Source organism: Lagenorhynchus albirostris, chromosome 2 (assembly GCF_949774975.1).
Source record: "Lagenorhynchus albirostris chromosome 2, mLagAlb1.1, whole genome shotgun sequence".
NCBI classification, from domain to species: domain Eukaryota; kingdom Metazoa; phylum Chordata; class Mammalia; order Artiodactyla; family Delphinidae; genus Lagenorhynchus; species Lagenorhynchus albirostris.
The window spans coordinates 25,499,614-25,521,532 of record NC_083096.1 but is presented as its reverse complement, the minus strand read 5'-3'; the positions used below and the strand labels follow the sequence as shown (position 1 = coordinate 25,521,532).

Sequence of the window (21,919 nt, the reverse complement as noted above, 5' to 3'; positions counted from 1 at the left end):
TTCCTAGCAGATCATCATCTTCCACCTTCTTTCTAACTCTCCTTTGCCTATAGGCGTCCTGACTTGAAAGCAGTAAGGGGCTGCTGAGCAGAGGCGTGAGTGTCAGAAGAATGCGATGCCCACACCCACCTCTGGAGGAGTCACTGTTTGTTCAGGGAGAGAATCTCACAGAATAAGGAAAACTGCCAAGAGATGCGCCAGACCAGCCGCTGAACAATTCCACGTCACCTTTCATTTTAGAGGGACAGCATCAGGAAGCGTGACAAAGAAAGCACGAGAAAAAATTACTCCTAGGTTTTTCTTTTTGCTGTTTGGGAAAAGAAAGCATGGTGGAAATTTCCTTTTAGTGTCTTCATTTTTCATCACCTTACAGTAGAGTCACCATAGAGGTCCCTAAGTTTGGCACATGGCATTGGGACTGTGCGGGTATCATTCCATCACAATCTGTCACTCCTCATGCATCCCATTCCTCTGTATTTCACTCTTGTGAAATAGACGTTCAGTTTTACAGCTAAGGAAAATTAAGCTTTGAAGTGGTAATTCTCTTTGCTGTATTTGTTCAGTGGCCATTTTGTAGCTCGGGATTTGTCAAAAGCACGGCAATTACTGACACAAAATTAAAACTAACCAGTCCAGAGCTTAAGATTCAGATATTAAGATGGAAGTTGGGGGGAAGGGGGTGCAAACGATGCTGATTTAATCTTTTTGGCCTGCTTTGCTTATGACCTGTTATGCAATTGGTAAGAACACAGGATGGATTGTAAGGTTTTGATGTGTAGAATAAAGGCACGGTAGCCCATTTGTTTTAAGCAGCAGCTAAAATGTTTAATAACCTTTGGTAAGGAAATTGGGATTCTTAGAACATGAGTATAGTGTGAAAAACACCAAGAATGAACCCAGAAGTGAGTATGTTACAGTCTGTGAAATGCCCTTGCCTGATTTTCCCTTCTTCTGTATGATAAGATTGTCATGTTTTAGGTGTCGCAGAACACTTGAACGATGGAAGATGTGATGTGAACAATCAATGTTATTAACGATGCGTCACCTTCCCTCCCACCTTTCTGTTTGCGTCCTCTGCCACCTTTGTGGGTTCTGACTGTATCACCCCTTGCACTTGCCCATGAACTGCATTTTGTGGTGAAAGACCACCCTACATAAAAGCCTGTTTTCCACGTGAGCCACGCCTAGTCTCAGAACCCTACACCTTGGCTGGAGTTTATTCTGTTTGGGTGTTATGTTTCTAAAAGCGTTTGATTTGTATTTCCCCGTTGTGCTGGGGTGTGCGTTTTTCTTCCACAATCACGTCCACAGCATGCCTTGAGTGGTCACCGCGTGGTCCTTCCTCAGACTGGTTTGGATTTTACAAGGTGTTAGAGTTTCTAAAAAATTCATAAGGTCTCTCACATTTGAGTTTATACCAGAAGTTATGGAATGATTAACCTAATAGGTGCTGTGTATCCCCAAAGATGGCCAGCTTTATTCATGCTTAAGCTGAGTGTTTGTGGAAAACCGACAATTCTTTGTAGATCGCAGCTGCAGGACCGTGCAATGCTGTGGTGTCACTCTGCCATGTAAGTGATTGGGCAGCTCCCTGGGTTCACTTGGTTGCAGTCAGGGGCTACCACCAGGCACTCGGAGGAAGAAGAGAGAACCGTTTAGCTACAATCAGAATTAGGGGCTTCTTTAAGAGAAGGAACAGAAAGTGACCCTAGCATATCTGATTGTGAATATATACTTTCTGTGAATTGTGAATATACTTTTTCCTTTATTGTCTTTTTCTGAATTTTTCCCTCCAGAGCTGCCCAGAAGTTAAATCTATCTTCTAAAAAGAAGAAACATCGGCCTTCCACTTCTTCTGTCGCCGAGCCACCTCTCTTTGCCACCAGCTTCAGTGGGATTCTGCAGACTTCCCCACCCCCGGCCCCACCCTGCCTGCTGAGGGCCGTCAACAAGGTGAAGGACACCCCAGGCCTGGGCAAGGTAGGCACCTGTGCCATGTGCCACGCTGGCTCTGTGTGTGGGGCTCTGCATCAAAGGCAAGGACGAGAATGAGGGCTCGGTTTGTTTGCTAAAACAAGAAGGTGTCAGGGAGAGAAGGAGAAGAAATGAAAGTCGTTTGGAAGTACTGTAAAATTTTCTTTGGTTACATATACTAGTAGTAAATTAAGACATTCCAGTTATTGGAGATGTGGTTTGATTTTGGCAGAAAGAAAACAGCCTTGTATTGTTTGACAGAACTGTACCCAGTTAAAGAAAAGACCCCATAACACAAAAGACAGAGGCAGAGGCAGGAGAGACCAAGAGACACGGTATAGGAATAAGACATGAAGATGCTTCGTCACTTCCCTGGCACAGTTTCGTTGTTCCTCCCCTTCAGAGAAATCCCAAGTTCTACTTTTGAACCAGACCACTGGTGGGATTTCTGGGGAGCATTTTCTGTGTGCCATTCTAGCCAAGAAATGCAATTTTGAATTGTTAGAACTGCTTAGAAAGAGATGGGGAACATTATGATGAGATGTAGAAACACCTTCACGAGACCTGGCTCAGCTGTGTTTGGGGTAACTTCGTTTTTAGATGTCATCTCTTAACTGTCTCTTCTGAGATAAACGTCTGGGTGAAGTAACTTATGGTTTACTCTTCAATGGGTAAATAAGCTGTGACTTATAAAAACATTTAGTTGAAGAAATTGGTGGCTGTTTTCTTTCTTTTACTTTCCTCAGAAGGAGGATGGTACACACCACCTTGCCAGTTTCCCACCACCCGCTTAACAGGACTCATTTCGGGAGGTTGCAAGTCTTGCTGAAGGGAGTGGCTGCTCAACTGTGTGGACGATTTTACTTAGTTAGGTCACTGATTCCCTTTCACCTTGACCCTCAACATGATTCTTCCCGGGTTCACGGTCTTCAGTGGCCTCAGCCTCACCAGTGGTCCTTCTGGAGTTTACCCCACACCCTCTGCCCTTCTTCCTTGGTGCTTTTCTCCCTTTTCGCGATGATTTCTCATGCCTCCTCCCATACCCTCCCACCCCCTATTTCATCACTCACTGGGAAAGACCTAACTTGCTAAGTTACTCCTTCCAACAGAGTCTACATTTTAAGATTATGTTGAATAGAGCAATGTTTATTCTAACGGAAAGCATCCAGTCCTGGAATGTTCCATGGCATTGGGCGGGGCTTTCCCAGGCCCAGAGGTGAAGTAGGAGACCAGGCAGCCTGCGAAGGCTGCTCTAGCATCACTGGCCAGGGAGGGAGATGGAGGAAACCACAAGAGCAGGAATCATGCAGGTGGGAGTGGCATCCCCGCGGGGGCACACACACTGTGGTCATAGTGGATGGCTGAGAGGCTGCCTTCTAAGGAGGGTGGGTACAAGTAACTGCAGGGCTTTCAAAACTGTAGAAAACAATTGAATTGTGGTAAGGTACACATAACAGAAAATTTACCTTGTGAGCCATTTTTAAGTGTGCGTGGACTTTGGTTTTGCTAAGAGGCGTTTTGGAACTTTGGTACGGAGCTGAACCGCCCTGGACACAGTGACATCAAATGTCTCCACTGCAGTCTCCTTCTCCTCTCCTGCTCTGAGTGACACCCTACTTCTCTTCTGAGTACATGTGAACCAATATTTAAATGCTGTCGCTCTAAAGAGGTACCAGACTATTAGCCAACCTGTAGTACGCATACACCCCACTAGGGCCCTGTCCAGGACACCTCGAAATGAACCACATAAGAAACTATCTTCCTGCTTCTATAACAGTGGCCCAGTCTCTGGTTCCTAAAAGGGTTGATGCAGATACATCTTCAGGTGGGCCTGGTCCCCAAGCCTAGGGTCTTCTGTCCCTTCCTTCCCCCATCCCTTCCTCTCTCCCTGGAATTCTGAGACAAAGGGATCAGGGCACCAGTCAGGCACTGAACCAGCAGAAAGACTGTTTCCAGCCAGGGTGACCTGGGACTTGCACGAAAATAATCTGGAAGGCACTGGTCTAATCTTGGTTTCGTGATGTACTCTATGTAGGGGCCAGTTAGAAGTATAATTGTAAGTAAGATAAGCAGCATAAGACCAGGTATAACTACAATTAATATTATAATCATTCACACACTAAAGCTTGCAAATCACACACTTATTTTTTTTTTATTAATTAATTTATTTTTGCTGTGTTGGGTCTTCGTTTCTGTGCGAGGGCTTTCTCTAGTTGTGGCGAGCGGGGGCCACTCTTCATTGCAGTGCGCGGGCCTCTCACTGTCGCGGCCTCTCTTGTTGCGGAGCACAGGCTCCAGACGCCCAGGCTCAGTAGTTGTGACTCCCGGGCGTACCTGCTCCGCGGCATGTGGGATCCTCCCAGACCAGGGTTCGAGCCCGCGTCCCCTGCATTAGCAGGCAGACTCTCAACCACTGCGCCACCAGCGAAGCCCACACACTTACTTTTTTAACGTAAAATACTAGCCCTTTCTCTCATTTGCAGTCCGATGTGCTTCTTTCAGTGGGAGAGAAAGGGTGACATTAACCAGCCAGGAATGCAGGAAGCCCGGAGTTTGTCCATGGAAGTGGGGTCACCAGACTGGGTGTCACAGAAGGTGGCAGAAGGTGTGACTTCTGTCTGACGAGTGGCCTCACGGCAGCTGTCCTGCTGAGCATGGGGGTTGGGGCGTTGGTGGCGAGAAAGTGACAGTGGGAGGGGGTGTGCTCTCTGGAGGGCAGTGTAATTATATACTTTTACTTGAGGACGTGTGATTGAAGCCAGAGGTCCGCGAGCACACCTCCCATCATGCTTCCTCCTGGTGAGACGTGTGCTTCACAGAAAGCCAGACGGCCTGGCCTTGACTCTGCCACGGAGGCGCCGACCGTCTAAACTTGGTGGAGGCCCATTTCCCAGACTCACGCTTTTCCCACCCCGAGAGTCCACTACAACGAGGCACTGCACTCCTCTTATCCATATGGGAAAATCCCCGTCAGTTTATTTCTGTTGCATAATTTACATGTTAACGTTTCAAAGAAATACAGTGCAGTTTCATATAGAACATAAAAGAACTGGTGCTATATAGAGATCATTACATCTGAAGTAGAAAAGCTTGATTGAACTGCCAAAAGCAACTTAATGACTTAACCTGGGCGGGGTGGGGGGGGCCCTTGAGGCGGGATGGGGAACAAACCCAGCGTAGCTGACGCCACTTCGCCCCACCTCTTATCCTTAACCACCAAGGACTTCCTCGGGAGACCTGAAGACAGGCTTTTGTGGGTTTGTTTAGAGCTCTCCTCTCATTTGTAGACAAGACAACGGAGGCCCCGATTTTCCAGTGCCTTCTGAGTCAAGCGCAGAGGTCAGGACCTGTAAGACATTTTATTCTCTTCCGTCTCACTGGGTGGCCTCTAGATATACGTGACCTTTAAAAATCTGAGTGGAGACAAGAATGTAACGGGACCATAATGGTAGCAAAATAAATTGGGAGGCAGTCACCTCCATCCAGTGGAGAAGGACATGTGTGCCTTTTCAGAGTCATGGATGGGAGAGAAAGGGCAGTGACGGGCCATGGTAGACACACAGCGAGTCAGAGGTGCTACACTGACCCCTCCCCTTGTCCCACTGCCGGTGATTTCCAGCAACAACTTCCTCCCTCCCCGCACCCCTTTCTCCACCCAGAGTCATTGCTGGCCACCAAGTGCATCTTGAGGCAAAAGCTTTTCTGGAGGCCACAGGGATGGAAGAACTTGGGGTAACTTCAGTGCACTTGGAGCTGAATCACAACACGCTCACAACACAGGAAACACCTCAGAATCCCTAGCCCCTAGAGCAGTACTTGGCACACGGCAAATATTTATTGAGCATCTTCTATGTGTCAGGCCCTGTGCTGGGCTCTAGGCTTGCCCTGATGGACACACAGGCAGAATGCCTGCCCCGACAGCACTTATAATCTAGTCATTATAACAGTCAGCCTTAGACATCTCACTGACTTGGATCAATATGAAGGACTATTTGACTTAAGGAAAAGTTGGAATCACAGACTTCAAATCATTCTGCCTAACTTTCGAGTTATATAAAGAAGCTATAGTACTAAGTGGTCTTGTAGAGACATTTTAATGAATAGATAAAGATGATTAGTGGATCAAAGCAGCTTAGTCCCTGTTTACATTTCATGAGTTTGGCTTTATGTAAATGATATTTCTAATCTGTTTGAAAATGGTTCCTTCTCCTAAGCCAGTAAAAGCTCTTCATGAAATTTGTTTGCACAATTAATTAACATCCATGTTTAAGGTTCCTTTGTTGGTGTGTGAGACCTCTTAGTATTGGATTACAAGCTTCTAGAGCAAAGCGTCTTATCTGTTTAACTCACTCAGTATTTAGCTCTGCAGCCCCACCACGGGTGCATAAATGCTTTTAAAGGGGAGAATGGTAATGGCCACATTCATGATGATGACAGTTCACCTTGTTAATTCTGCTCTTCCTGGCAGTATTCCTGAAGGGAAATACATGAAGCATGAAGGGAAAAGAAGCCTTCTTTTCCTTCATAATCTCCAGGAATGCCTCAAAAAGATGGAATCATCACCACTCAGCCTTTGTTCCCCCAGATATGTTTTGGGAATATAAGAAAACTCATATAGGTGGGAACTAGCAACAAGAGAAGAGACTATAGAATTTGAAAAGATCATAAAAATTGGATGAAACGAACATGAATAATTATGGAAAATTGAGCTGGAGACAGGTTGAGGAGGGCTCGTCCTACTCGATTCACTCGGTGAATATCTGTAGACATACTGTGTGCCAGGTACTGCAGGAGGTGCCACTGCTGGGGACAGTACACAGAAGCTGGTTGGCTGCTCTGGGCCACATGCCTGCAAAGGAATGGGGGTGTATATCCTGATCTCCATGAACTCTAGGCCCCTGTGAAAATGCCTGCCTGGCGTTCAGCCTCAGCCTTCACTCCTGAGCTACAAATGCTCTTTCCTTCTCCTGGGGACCCCTGCTTATCCCTAGTCTGGGTAGAAGAAGGGTTGTGTGGTATCCGTCACACTGGATCCCCATCGCCACTCATGCCCATCCATCTGTGCATTTCCGAAGTGCCTCACTAAGATTTCTCCTCTGTAGACGGTGCAGCCCCAAGGCAGACAATTCCGCGGAGTCCTTGGAGTTGCGATTTAGAAATAGACTTGCTTGTTTGGCTAAATTATCTTTCTTATGCAATAAAGGCTGGAGCCATTATTCTTTTTTCTTCACAGTCCTCGATTTTAAGTCATCTGCCTCTTATTTAGCACTACTTTTCAAACCTGGTAGCAACATATTTTGACCTCTGTTAAAACATAAAACATATATTCTCTAAATAACATCTCTCCCCGCAACACACATGTACATACACACACACACACACACACACACACACACACACTCACACTCACTACTTCGCTCATTTACCAGGTCCTATATTATCTAGGTTTAGTTTAATTCTAGACTTCCACGTATTTGGTAGTAAACTAATAACATGGTAAAAAAATAAATGAACCATGTGTGCTTTTCAGTAGAGATTCTTTCCCTTTACAGATTTCTTAACGTTTTTAGAGCAGAAGTCATTCGATTACTAAACCCTTGTGACACTGTAAGGAAGAAGAAGCCAAGATAACTGTTCAATTTATGTTCTCATTACAAGAGGAAAACAATAAGATAGAAAAATTAGATTAAAATAAGATTTTTTTAAGGTACAAATGTAGCTCTTATTCATTTGTTCAACAAGTAGAAATGGCTGATGTAGCTCTCTCTTGTTCAGGAAATGATGCCAGGTTATACCAAGGAGAAAATTTCATGCCTTCCAGCCCACCAAGGTCCGGGTTATTTAAATAGTATGCAAATTATCAAATTCCTCATTATCATTTCTACCATTCCTCATCCTGAAGCTTTATCAGAGAGAAAAGGTTTGAGTCAGTCTGTAACATTCATTTCAAGTATTCTAATGTGATGGAAAATTCTCGATCCCACTACTCACCAGTGATTACTCCCCCCTTACACACGCCAGACAGTAGAAAGGAATCGTGAGCTTTCTATTTTGGTGTGCTTTGGGGGGTGGGGAGAAATAGACTGCGTAAATAATACATGCACATTCATCAGGATAGCTGGCCTGATAGCTTTGAAAATTGAATTGTTAGCTCTTCTGGGAAATAAACTCATGTGACCTTCCAGTCCCTAATTGCAGTTCTTTTCTGTGCTCTGTTGGTTGTGGTTGACCCGGCTAAGCTCCTGTAGTTAGAGTTTGGTTTTTTTCTCCTTCCTTTCTTTCTTATTTTGACCCTTCCTCCAACCTGCATCTGCAGAGAAAGGAGACTTAGGGAAAATGTTCTGACTCATTAATCTTCGCGGTTTCTTCTCCCCCCACCCATGCCGCCGTGTATGCAGAGGTGCACGCACCTGTCCTAGAGCCCGCCCCCCTCCACCGCACATGCGCAGCGTGATGCTCCGCTACCGGAAACCGGAGCTCAGGAACTGCAGGTGCCGCTGCCCGGAGTGCTGCTTCTGGAGCCTGACTGCGTGGCTAAGTGATGGGGAGAGAGTTTTTTCTACACCCCCTGCCATGCCACTCTTGAATTTAGCAGGCTCATTCTTGCAAAGACGGGGAAGTATTAGGAAGATGTTCTCCATTAAAGGCCACTGGACAGAAAAGTCGTGGTAAACCACGTGTAAAAGAAAGCACGGCGGCCATTGTTGTTCTTCATTATTAACATGACTGCCTTTAAGACAGCTGACCAAGTTGTATGGATATAATTTTCTGTTGGCTTCATTATTAGGTCGAGAATGAGAAGGGTAAGGAGCACATTTCAGTTTAATTACATCAGATTTCTGATAGGATGGCACATTATATATAAAATACTCGTTTTCTGGTTTTCTTTGCCTGAAATATCTACACAGAGAAAACTGTATGAAAGGACTCTTGGGTGAGCAGGGAGGAAGTTTGTACCCTTTCAATGCCAGATTACATAAAGGACACCCAAAAAATGTTGAGTATTTTAACGTAAGTCTATTTAGTACTAGGCATCCTAACTGGGCATTCAGCACTGTGTAGTGCTGAACGCTAGAGCTGCATGATGGAGCTGTTGTAATGAGGCAGAAACACCAAGAGCATCTAAAGGACAAGACCCTAGTGGTCCTTGGCCCTGCTTACTCCTCAGCACCTGAGTTGCCCTGGGAGGGTGACATCGGGGAGGTGCTGCTGCCTAGTGCTGGCACTGTGGCGACGTGTAAGCACCATCAACACCCCTCACTGAGAAGTTTTCCCAAAGACCATCTTGTCCAGTCCTCCCACTGTGCATAGGAAGAAACTGAGGCCCAACAAGATGAAGTAACTTGTCAACCCATTTTTGTGGGAGAAGACAAAAATTTAAGCTTTGGGGTGTGAAAGTCATGAAGACTTTAAGGCAGAATTTGAGTGATTCTTAAGCTTTTCCCCCTTTATGTGACTTTCAGCTTCAATTCTAAGACTCTATTTTTTTAGGTAGTAAGTGGAACTGATAGGGAGGGTTGTGTGTGCATGCACACACATGCACATACTTGTGTGGAAGGAGGTGGAAGGTGATTTTTCTAAAGGGTCTTTTTAAAGGCTATAAACCTTTACCATAATTGGAGGATAGGTTTGGGGCCTCCCTGAATACCTGTAATCCCTAATTAGCATTCTGACTTATGGAATGAAAACACGAGATAAAATGAGGGAATTCTCTCTGGAATCAATGCCACTTTCTCAATTAAACAAAGGGCAATAAGATGGATGATAATGCCAGAATAGGGCTTTTGATCATTCTTTGTCCAAAAACCACATTTTAGTCAGGCTCAGCACAATTAGACAATTACTGATACCAAGAGTATGGGAACAGTAGGTATATTTTAAGCTAACATTTCTGACATCTTATCTTTCTGCGTCTTTCTCTTGCTGATGGCTGAAAGAGAAGTTAATCATGATTTGCTATAATTATCCCATTAAAATGGGATTGATAGTAATGTTTTATTTTTAAAAAATGGTGAGTCCAAACTGCTGAGTTAATTAGAAAGTTGTCCTTTGTGCCTCAGAGTAGGAAACGCTCTTCTTGCCTACTCAATGACTAGCATAGCAAAACATTTGAATTCCTTTCTAATGCTTCACTGAACTAAAATGTATCATTATGGAGGGGGAAAATCGTTCTGATACATTCTTAAAAGCAAAACATATTTTGCTTAGATTATTAAATAGTGTCTGAAATAAAAATCCTCTAGCTCCTGACAGCCACAACATAAGACTCCCTACGTTCTCTCATATTGCTTTCCAAGTTCAGGTTAGCTCTGTTCTGTGATGCTGTCTTCGTCCGTTCCAGCTACTATCACAAAAATACCATAGGCTGGGTGACTGAAACAACAAACACTTATTTTTCTCAATTCTGAAGGCTGAGCAGTCCAGGGTCAAGGTTCTGGCAGATCTGGTGTTTGACGAGCGCTCTCTTCCTGATTTGCAGACAGTCACCTTCTTGTTGTATTTCACATGGTAGAGAGCAGAGAGAGAGCACAAGCAAGCTCTCCTGTCTCTTCTTCTAAGGACACTAATCCCATTCATGAGGGTGCCACCCTGATGACCTAATCACCTCCCAAAGGCCCCACCTCCAAATACCATCACCTTGTGGGTTAGGATTTCAATATATGAATTGGGAACAGGTGAACAAGCATATGGTCCACAAACCAACCTCTAAGTTCCAGCCTTGAATCTGAGTATTTGACTTTCTAGATGAAACAACAGAAATAGAACCATGGCAGTAGCATTTAGTGCTAGGGACAAAATTCCTTCCAAGTTTCTTTTCCTGTTCCCTTGGTCTTGCCTGTGTGTTCCATGCTACAGCCAACTATTCAGATAGAAATTTTGTTTATTTGCAGCTTAGCTGAGATCTCCTTACCACCAACAATGAGTATTTGGTGGATTCATTAGTGGAGCAGTGTACCAGCTGTAGCGAATCAAATCGTGAACTTGATCTGTTCCTTGTTTTAAGTATTTTGAGAAAACGTTTTGCCATATTTGTACCAGAAGGTTTTCAGTGAAGGGCAAAGTTTTAAAAACGCAATCAGTAAAATACTCCCTGCACTGTGTCATGTAAAGCAGTGGAAAGTTAAAAATCACAGGAAATGGGAAGATCAGAGAGCAGGATTGTTGGTCTGCCTTCCCCCACTCCGTCCCCCATTCTATAGAACACGGTAGAAGTAGCACCCTACAGGGGCCCCAAAGGACTCGAGGGCGAATAAAACGCCATTCAGACTACCACCAGCTACACGGCTCTGAAATCAGGCTGTCTGCTCTGGTTCTAAGTGCAAGTGGCCAGAGCCTGGGCAGGAAGGGCACCAGAAAACTTGCTCTTGTCTAGAGGTCCTGCTGTTTCTCTGCTCAGCTTCTGCTTGGCTGGTTCCTGCCCATCCCAGGGATATCTGCAGAAATGCCACTTCCTGGAGGAAGATTTCCCTGGTTAGGTGCCCCATTACGTGTTTTCATAGCACCCAAAGTTTCTCTTCGTTGCATTCATCACCCTATAGATAACTGATCTCTATAGTTCCATGTTTAGTGGGTCTCTTTTTGGCCATAAGCTTCATGAAAGCAGGGCTATGTCTCTCTCGCCCCACTTTGAATCCTACCCAGGTGCTCAGTAAATAGTAGGTGTATTAGTCAGGGCTCTCTAGAGAAGCAGAACCAACAGGATGCATGCGCGTGCGCGCGCGTGTGTGTGTGTGTGTGTGTGTGTGTGTGTGTGTGGAGAAGAGAGAGAGAACACACAGTCATGGAGGCTGGCAAGTCCAAAATGTGTGGGAAGGCCGGCAGGCTGGAGACCCAGGGGAGAATCTGCTGGCAGAATTCCCTTTTCTTCCAGGGAGGTCAGTCTTTTTCTATTAAGACCTTCAACTGCTTGGATGAGGCCCGTTCACGTTATGGATGGTCATCTGCTTTACTCAAAGTCTGCTGATTTAAATATTAATCTCATCTAAAAAATACCTTCACAGAAACATCTAGAATAACACTTGACCAAATATCCGGGTACTGTGGCCCAGCCAAATGGCCACAAAAAATTAGCCATCATACTAGGTGAATGAATGGATGGATGGAATCATGATCTGGATCTCCATTCTGCAATGATGATCCTTTACATCTGTGTAAGGCTTGTGGCTTACACGTCCCTTCATCCATATTGTCTCTCTCGATCTTTCATACAGTTCTAAGAGGTGGGCAGTAGGGGGCAGGAGGGAGTGTTAGGTCCTCCTGATGGATGAGATTCAGAGAAGGTAAGACACTTCCCAGAGGCGTCACAGCTTTTCAGAGTGGATGGGAACACCCTACATCTTTGTTTCCAGTATTCTTTTCCTGATCTTGTACAACATATATTGGCCATTTCTTTGTGCCACTGAAACACCATTCTGAGTGTTTCACAGGTATTAACTTGTTAAATCCTCATTGCGAGTCTGTGGGAAGGGTCTGTTATAATCACCCCCATTTTACATCGGAGGAAGCTGAAACAGATATGAGGAATCTGCCCGAGTTTGCATGCCTGGTCCGTGGTGGGGCTGGGATATATATACGAGCCCTGGTTCTGGGACTTGTTCTCTGGATGGCTACATGATGCCATCTCTCTACACACTTCATATGTAGTCATTTGGCTTCAGCAAAGACCCGGTAAGCAGACGTCCCTGGCTGTCATGGGGCAGCTGCGTTTGCAAGGTGGTGAACATGGACGAGGCAGGCACCAGGGCATCCTCTTCTGCTGCCAGCATCCTGCCGCTGTCCTCTCCACTCGTCATCTCAGAGAGCTTTATAACTGTCCCTGTGGTGTTTTAGCCCTTGTATTGAAAGCTCTGATGGTTTGGATTGTCTTGTGTGGCTCCTATTTCCATGTAGTAAGCAAGCCAGTGAAAGTAAACCAATGTTCAAAATGATTGTTAAAAGGCCAAAGCAAACCAGAAAATGTCCTGAATTCCATGAGAGAAAAGTCCATTGTACTTTAGCCGTATTCCAGAATGACAACAACTCTGGGTCAGAGCTGGGTGGGACAGGACCCCTGGCGCTGACTTAACAGTGAATCTCATACTACACTATATTGAGCCATGTGGGTGATTGAGTCCCATGAAAATTCTGTGTCTAGAACACTAGCTCAGTGCCGATAGCAATGTTTGAATGTTGACTTCTGTTTCAGGGGGTATGTTGTAGGTATTTATTGAGCAGTGGTCTGTGGAGACAGTGCTGGGAGAGGCAGCACACCCTGAACCCATCCTGCCTGCCCTCCCTGTCTGGCTTCTGCTCTTAATTTTCTCTCATAATGGACCACTCTCTCCCGTATCCACACCCACCCCCTCTTCCAGAGCTGGCTAAGTGCCTGCTTTCATCAGCATCCCATATCTATTCCCCAAGCCGGCTCCCTGGATCCTCTGATGTTTTGTACCATGTACTTCCCCTAGCCCAGATTCTGCTCATTAACCATTTACTGCTTTATATTGCTCTCATTGTTTTATGGGTATAATTTATCTCCTCCACTGAATGTTTAGTCGTGAGAGTGGGGATCTTGGTTGATACTGCTTTCATATCCCCACAGATGCTTAGCCATATAACAGGCAGATAGAACTTCCGGCACTGAAAGACATTAAAGTATAGAGTATAACGGTCATTTTACGATTATTTTTCCTGCTTTTGCCTACGCCATCCCTCACTCGTTTATCCATCATCCATCCATGCGTGTGTCTGTCCATTGGTTCATTCATAAGGCAGGTATGATGTACCTGCTCTGTGTCGGTCACTTTGGGAATACACAGATGAGTTCAAAATGGTCTCTGTCCTTAAGGATCCCCCACATTGCGATTTGGAAGAGTTAAAAATCATTCTTTAGGTAGACAACTCAAACTAAAAATACCTGTTACTGTTATCATCATTCATGAGGCTGAAATTTGTACAAGATAATTGGCTTCCTGGTGAGTTTTCTCCCTTTTTACTGAATACACTGTCATCTTCCTAAAGTATTCAGATTGCACTGTAATGACAACCGATAGTGCAGCAGGCGGGGAAGGATGTACTTTTGTTTCGTTTTTAACACTTTGATATACTACCTGCAGTTTCGCTGCGATTAGTTCGTATGAATGAATCACAGTGGCGTGCAGAGCGTTTGTGTTCCTGCAGACTCTCTTAAAAGAACTCATGTGTCCTTTACTTACAGATAGAATTCCCCTGAAAGTACGTGATAAGGAAGTTGTACTCGTCCTCTCTGAGGTGGGCTGAAGCAAGGGGCTTTGTTCAAGGTCGTAGAGAAAGCCGTCTACCATCCTGGGTTATGTTCCTCCATTGCCTCTGCATTCTCCATTCTGCTTTTCTCACCGAGGGAGCCGCTTCCGACCTTTCAAAGTTCCCATGTTGCCTGGTTTCTTTTGAGAATGCTCCTGTTAAGATATGAGACTAACATCGATGATCAGTGAGATTCTGAAGTTATCTCGAAAAATATGTGTACTCGCTGGTGGTATAGTCTGGAGTGGGGATGAGCAGAGGGGACTAAAGGAGAATGAGAGGGGTTTGTATTAATTAGAAGTCTTTTTAGTTTCAGGCAACAGAAACTCAAACTGTCAGGAATGGGAGATGACTGGAGGGATGTTGGTGACTATGGCCCCAGACCCGGGAAAGTCAGGAAGGCCTGGAGCTGGGTCCACTGAGGATCCAGGACTGTCTTTCTCTCTCTGCCTCTCATTTGTGCTTCCTCCACATTTTGGCTTCATTCTTCAGTTCAGACCAGCCTTGGCCCTCACACAGCTGCTGACGGCTCTAAAGCATCATTATCTTATAGCTCCCCACATTATCTTATAGCCCCCACACACTCCTGTGACCCTAAGCTCAAAATTCCAGAGAAGGGCTGGAGTTGGCCCTGATTGGGTGTGGGGTGTAAAAAAGTGTCTGCTCCCATCGGCATATCAGGATTGGAGTGGACAGGTGTATGTCCAAGTAGAAGGAGATGCTGCCCCACAGCAGACAAAGGAAAGCCATCCTCTGCACTTTCAGAGGATTTGCAGGAAGGTTCAGTGAGCATTTAGGAAGAAAGACTAATGTAGGGGATGACGTACCTCAAATTCAGATGCGACCCAGTCAGTAGTTACTGAACTTTTGAAATAAGGGTTTCTTTGGGAGTTCATTTAGTGGACCACTCATTTAGCGGTTTCTGGGGAAGAGTGACATGCATATTCAAGAGAGCTTAGAGAAAACAGAAAACAGGCATAAGCTCAGAGAGTGAAGTGGGGAGAAGTGCATGGGGAAGAAAATCTGAGACCTTGGAGACCTCAGAGGAGGACCTCAGCATCTCTGTGGCAGGTGAGCACTGACAGTCTTGTGGTTCTCTCTGAAGAGACAGAGATGCAGCCCCGAGTCAGGGCTGCAGCTTGCAGGCGGCATTGATCCCAGATGAATGGTCTTACATCTGCCAGTTAATGCTGGCCGCAACCTGCTTACTCCGTAGAGCAAGGATTGCACAAAAATGCCCAAATTTTAGCACATTAATCTTCATCAAAATGATTTGTTTCTCTCTCTACCCCACTCCCACTGTGGCTCCCCACAGCCATCCCATTTCCCTAGTAGTGTGGAACTCACTGCCAGAAGGATGCACTCTCCCAAATTAACCCCATCTAGAAGTTACACTGTGAAACGTACACCTGGAGGGAGGCTGTAAGTGACATCTGTCTCAATCTAGGCCATGGTCTAACTCCCAAGAAACACTCATTCAACAAACACTCCTGACTGCCGACTCAAAAGTACCAGGCATTGTGTGGAAGACACCAGCTATGTAATAGAGCAAAAACAGATAGAGGTTTTTTTTTTTTAATTTTAGGTTTCCAGAATTTTCCAAATATCTTGGATAGTATCAATAATATGTGTTCATATATATTCATCTTTAGTTAGCAGAAAATGTGAACAGATTGGTAGATTTTAAGTGGCCTTGAATTGGCAGTCTAAGAGAGAATCCAGATCTCTTTGCAGAGGGGTAGCCAAAAGGAAGCTCTCAGCATCTTCAGTTTCTCCATTGTCATCACCACCAGCAGTGCGATGAGTTAATGAAGTTGAATGCGGTGCAGTGGAAGGAACATGGATTAGAGATGTGCGTCAGAATCCCAGCTGTCTTCCTTCATTTGCTGTGTGGCCTGAGGGACTCTCTTAGTCTGTTCAGGTTGCTATAACAAAATACCACAGACTGGGTAGCTTATAAATGACAGAAATTTTTTTCTCATGGTTCTGGAGGCTGGAAGTCTAAGATCAGGGTACCAGCATGGTCCGGTGAGGGCCCTCTTCTAGGCTGCAGGCTTCTCATGGTATCCTTAACTTGGCAGAAAGGTCAAGGGAGCGCTCTGGGGCTTCTTTTATAAGAGCATTAATCTCATTCATGGGGGGTCCACCCTCACAACGTAATTACCTCCCAAAGGTCCCACCTCCTAATAGCATCATCTTTGGGGGTTAGGATTTCAACATATACATTTGGGGGGAACACAGACATTCTGACCATAGCAGGAAGGGTTCTCTGGGTCTTAAGTTCATTATTTGCAGAGGGGGGAAAATAATTATACTTTGTCACAAGGTAATAGCAAGTCTGCAACAACTGTGCTTGAGGAAACAAGGCCTGCAGCTAGATTTGGACTGTGGGAAAGCCTCTTCTCGTGGTCCCGTGGAGCTCAGGGCGTGGTGGGATGTTCCAGACCAAGAAAGGTTGGGACTGAGACTTCCAGTGATCCATCGGTGTGGAAGCTTTAGGTGGGCTGTTCACGAGATGGCTATAGGAGATGGGAGTTCAGGTCTCAACTTGGATTTAAACCTATCAGGGGAAGAGGCACAGGTGAGATACAGGTATTTTTGGGGAAAGGTCCAGATTGAGGCCAGTCTCGGAGGATGTCCATCCAACCAGAAGTGAGATATTTAGTCAACAGCCCTCCAAGGTTGAGGGGGGAAGGGGGTGACATTGAGGGGAAGAACACTGGGTTTCAGGGACAAGAAATCCATCTTGGATACTAAGAAGGCCCTTGATTCTTAGAAAACTAGGGTCCTAGGATCACAGCCAGAGCAGCCTGGAATGAATGACCAACCATCTAGATGCAGGGCCAGCGGGTGACCACCTGCAGCTTCTTGGGGTCCTCTTGTGAAGGACAAGAGTGGTTCCCGGGCCCACAGGGGACTGAATCTGGATTGTGTCAACGGCTGCCCAAATTCTCCAACCCACTCCTGTCCAGCTGATCACATGGCTTCCCTTTTAAGCTCACCCTTGCCCTCAGCTGAACATCCAACACACTCAGCCGGGGGCTGCCTGGGGCTACTCCAGCCCTCCAGCCTGACGTTTCCCTGCTGGCCCCTTTGCACCCCAGTGAATGGTTTTCAGTCCTGCAAGGAGGGTTCTTCCTCTCACTTCCAGGCCTTTGGACCTGCTCCCACATCTTCCTCCTTGGTTCTTAACTCATCTTTCTTCTTCAGGCTTGAATTTGGGCGTTATTCTCCCCCGGAAGTTTCCCTTGGGCTCCCAAGCCTCTTGCTGTCCTCACAGCACCCGGTGGGGCTCCAGTTCAGTGTTTACTTTGCTGTGTTGGATCTGGCCCACTTCCCCGGGGGCTCTGAAAGCAGGGACTTCATCTGACCATGTCCAGGCCCGGTCCTCCCTGCACACAGTAGGTGCTGGCTAAAGGTCCGTTCACTGAGGATCACAGCGCAGAGAGCTTCCGGGACAGGGTGCCCACCATGTTTCCTGCCTGCCCTCTCAGAACATTCAGGTTGAGTAATTTCAGTCACCATTTACTTGCAGAGCAACGTAACGCTTGGGAAGGACAGATTTATTTGCAAGGCCACATGCATGACGTTGTCACTCACAAGACCTCAGTCCCAGTGTCTCACTTACCCAGGCTTGGAGAGAGGTGAGAAGGGGAGAGGGTTAGGTAATGCATTTTCTGTCTAGGCGATTTAGTGTCACAGAAGATGCTCTCAAATCTTTGACAGGAGTCGAGGCAGAATTCTTGTCAGATTATATAAGAAAAACGACTCATCATTCTGCTACATCCACTGGAATCTATTATGGGTTTTCTTAAAGCCTTTGTGTATGCAGGCTCATGGTACTTAAATTAAAATTGAAGGAGATCTGTTTTTACTACCAAATGGATAGTGAGTAACAAAGGTTTTTGATTTGTTCTTGGGTAAGTCTGTTTTTTTCAATCAATATTTTTAGCATTTTGGCTGATTTCGTGCCACATTATATGTTACTGACGCGCCAGGCCCCTTCGAGGTGCCTCCCTGTCTGTTCACCTGACCTGGTCTCCGCCAGGGATGCTTGTCTCCCCATCACTTGCTGGCCTGGAAGAAATGCAGTTCTTCCCTCAAGGCCCAGCTCCTGCGTTACCTGCCACCTGCAGCTCCTCCCCCTGGTCCCACCTCCATGCACTGTGCATGTGCCCCTGTACAGACCATGAACGTGGAGGAAAGGGGCTGTATCTTACCTTTTTTTGGGGGGGGGTATTTATTCATTTGAATACACAGATGCCTGTCACTTCAATTCATTGAGCATCTCTCCCATTTGCCGTCTCCTCGCTTGGAAGGAGACTCAGATACCCCCAAGATGCAGATCTTGCCCTTAAAGAGCTTTCCTTCTGCTAAGGGAGGAGAGAGACATGTTGAGCTACACATATGATGCTGGGCCTGGCAACTTACTATTTCATTTCTTTCCTATGAAATAAAATTGTAGCTTATAGTATTACTTCATTTTAATTCTGCCATGATATTTGTTTTAAAATTTAGAGATCATCAGATGTTAATCCTCTATTCCTCTTACTATATTCTGTTCCTAATTCTATTAGCAGAAGAACGAAGAGGGAACTTGGATTTTGTGTTGCTTTCACAGAGTACAGAGGTTTCAAACATCTCACTTCACATCATGAAGGTTCTCGGGGACCCCATAAGTTTCTGGGAACAGAGAAGTGCAACTCTGACAAGCTATCAGTCTCTCCCCTCCTGAGGAAGTCTGATGTGGAAATCTCAGGTTGTTACACCTGCTGTCAGGTGCTCTGTCTTTCCTGAAGACATCCTTCCCTCCAGCTGTAAACTCCCTCACCACCCCTCACTCCCTGCCCCTACAGTGTTTTCATCAGACAATGGTGACAGACAGACCCTATCTCCACCCAGGTGGCCTCCCCCAGACTCCCCTGTGCTCTGAAGAGAATAGATTCTGGACTTCGGCGTCTCGCCTTCAAAATCACAGCCCCCAAGGGGTGCCATGCTCAAGAATAATGCAGCTTGTACCCTCTTCCTGTGGGAAGCTTGGTTGATAGCAGCACAGATGTGATAGAGGGTGGCCCCGATCCCTTAGGAGAAACGGAAGCACCTTAGAGAGGGGTTAAGTGCTGCCCCCAGAAGCCAGTCACCTGGTGCCCTGGATGCTGGGAACGTTTCCGGCTCACGGGCGGCTGTGTATCATGAGGGGTGTTAGACAGACAGGAGGCAGTGCTGAAACCCCACAGCGCAGAGCGATTTCCAGTTTGGTCTTGGCCTGTTAATACTGAAACAGCAATGGTGCAGGCACAGACCGACAGACAGTACAGGGGTGGTGGAGGACAAGAGGACATGTGGGGAACAGCCTGGGCAGCCACAGATACAGAGGGAAGCCATGTGGTGTGTGGAACGCTCCCCTCCCGGGAGAAGAGCAGACCTGAAACGAGAAAGGTGGGGTCATGTGCACACACAAACCAAGTGAGTGAACTGCTTGTGTAACTAAGGGGTAGGTACATTCACTGTGGAGAGAACCACTAGAGCCATTCTCTGTAATTCTGACTCAGCATTGATTTTTGAATCCCAGCAAAAAAGGGAATAGCGTTCTCATTTCCACGGTAATAATAATCGTAGCTAATACTTACATAGTGCTAACTGCTGAATACTGTTCTAAATGTTTGGCATACATTCACTTACATGAATGACACATACATAATACACACAATATACTTACCCGCACTAACTTACTTACATGTATGATGCACAAATGTGTGTTTACGTACATTAACTCATTTACAGACATAGTACATTTATGTATTGTCCTAGTCCACTGGGGCTGCTATAACAGAATGCCATAGACTCAGTGGCTTAAACAACAAACATTTATTTCTCACAGTTGATTGATGAAGATGCTGGCAGATGTGGTGTCTGGTGAGAGCCTGCCTCCAGGTTCATAGATGACCGTCTTCTCGCTGTGTCCTCCCATGGTGGAAAGAGTGAGGGAGCTCTCTGGGGCATCTTTTGTAAGGGCACAAATCCCATTCATGAGGCCACCACCCTCATGACCTAATCACCTCCGAAAGGGTGCACCTCCAAACACCATCGTACTAGGGGTTAGGTTTCAACATATGAATTCTGGGGGACACAAAGTTTTGGTCTATAACACATATGTTAGCTCATTTACATACACAATACATTTACATACATTAATTTAAATCTATTTTACTGGTGACAGACAGGCACGGAGAGTCCCACGCCTGAGGTCAAACAGGTTAACTCTGGCTCCAGAGTCTTAGCTCCTGCGAGCTCTGCGTCAGCTTATGCTGCCTCTCATGGTGTGATTTGGATCAATAGCATGTCTGTGTGCATCTTACCAACTATTAGTAGTAGTTTCATCAGCCCACCAGCCCCTCACAACAGACCCACAGAGCATTTTACAAATGAGGCAGAAACCGAGGTTTCCTAGTCATGGAGGGATTCAGTGGGGACGTGAGGGCTTGTCCAGCTCTGCGGCCTCATCCTCCTGCAGCATGTACTGCAGTATTAAACCACCCCTCCAACCTTTTCCCCCAGGGCCGCGGTGGTCACTGTTGCACACCTGGATGGCTGAGGGGGCAACTTCAGGAGGGACCACATCCTACCGGCAACTTAGTTCTCCAGCTGTCTCTGCTAGACTTGGCCATGAAACCACCTTCCGGCCGTGTGAGTGGCCACCGCCAAGAGTCAAGCCCAGAGATTAGGAAGGGCGGAGGATGGGGGGGGGGCGGTGTCAGGAATCCTACAGAGAGGATGAGACGTGAGAGGGTAATTTGGTTTGTGACTTTAACCTTTTGCACTTAATACGACAGACTTCAAAAAACATAACCTGGCGGCCAAAAAAATGGCAATATTTAGGTTTTACCCTTAAAATAGGAAGATCCTCACATTGCTTGCAAGGGGTCTTCAGGGAGAAACTCACCAGAACTCTCACGGTTGGCTCTTCTGGTTCGGCACATGCTCATTAGGAAAGCCAGGCCAGGCCTCAGGATTCGAGCCTCTGTTCCCAACTTTTATGCACACCGATTCCCCTGGTGTCTGCATGACTAGTCATTTTCCCATCTGTCGACACAGTTAGGGAATCTACGTGTTAGCACAAGGCCGAGACCCCGGCTTCTCTGCTCTCTGCCTGGATGACCCATTGCTCTTGGAGAAATCCTTGAGAGCCCCCAGGAGGGCGTGAGTCCCCCTGTCTCTGCCCCTTTGTATGCACCTATCCCACTGCGTTGTCGTTCATTACTTGTCCGACTTCCCATCCGACGGTGAATTCCTTGTGAGAATTTGGAGAATCGTTGCCTTGGCCATCTTTACATGGGCTGCCTTCCCACCTCCCAGCACAGAAGCTGGCACTCAGTACATGTGTGTTCAGGGAATGAATGTGAGCTCCTAACATTGGATTCAGAAAGGAGCCTATTAAAGGCAGAAGTCAGCAAAATTCAAATATTTCACATCAAATTCCATTGTCTTCCTGAAGACACCCCCTGAGTGCAATGTTGAACCCGTCCTTGCTCCTTCCCACCCTCCCGGCCAGGCCCCAGCCTCCTTCCCGGGACTTTTCCACAGGTTCCTGTTTTCTCTACTGGGCATTCTTCTCTTTCTGACCCCGTTCAGTGTGTCCTCCCAACCACAGAATTATATTCCTAAACTCCAAGTGCGATCATTA

The 21,919-nt window shown here is 46.2% G+C and overlaps 1 protein-coding gene across 1 annotated transcript in view; it reads left to right on the top strand.

The window, feature by feature from the left end:
- The window catches only part of KIF26B (kinesin family member 26B), a 491,854-nt gene that overhangs the window by 336,304 nt on the left and 133,631 nt on the right, over positions 1 to 21,919 (top strand). Inside the window, exon 5 of the mRNA XM_060128442.1 lies at positions 1,797 to 1,980. Within this exon, the coding sequence (XP_059984425.1) occupies positions 1,797 to 1,980 (184 nt within the window). The remainder of the gene's footprint in view (positions 1 to 1,796; positions 1,981 to 21,919) is intronic.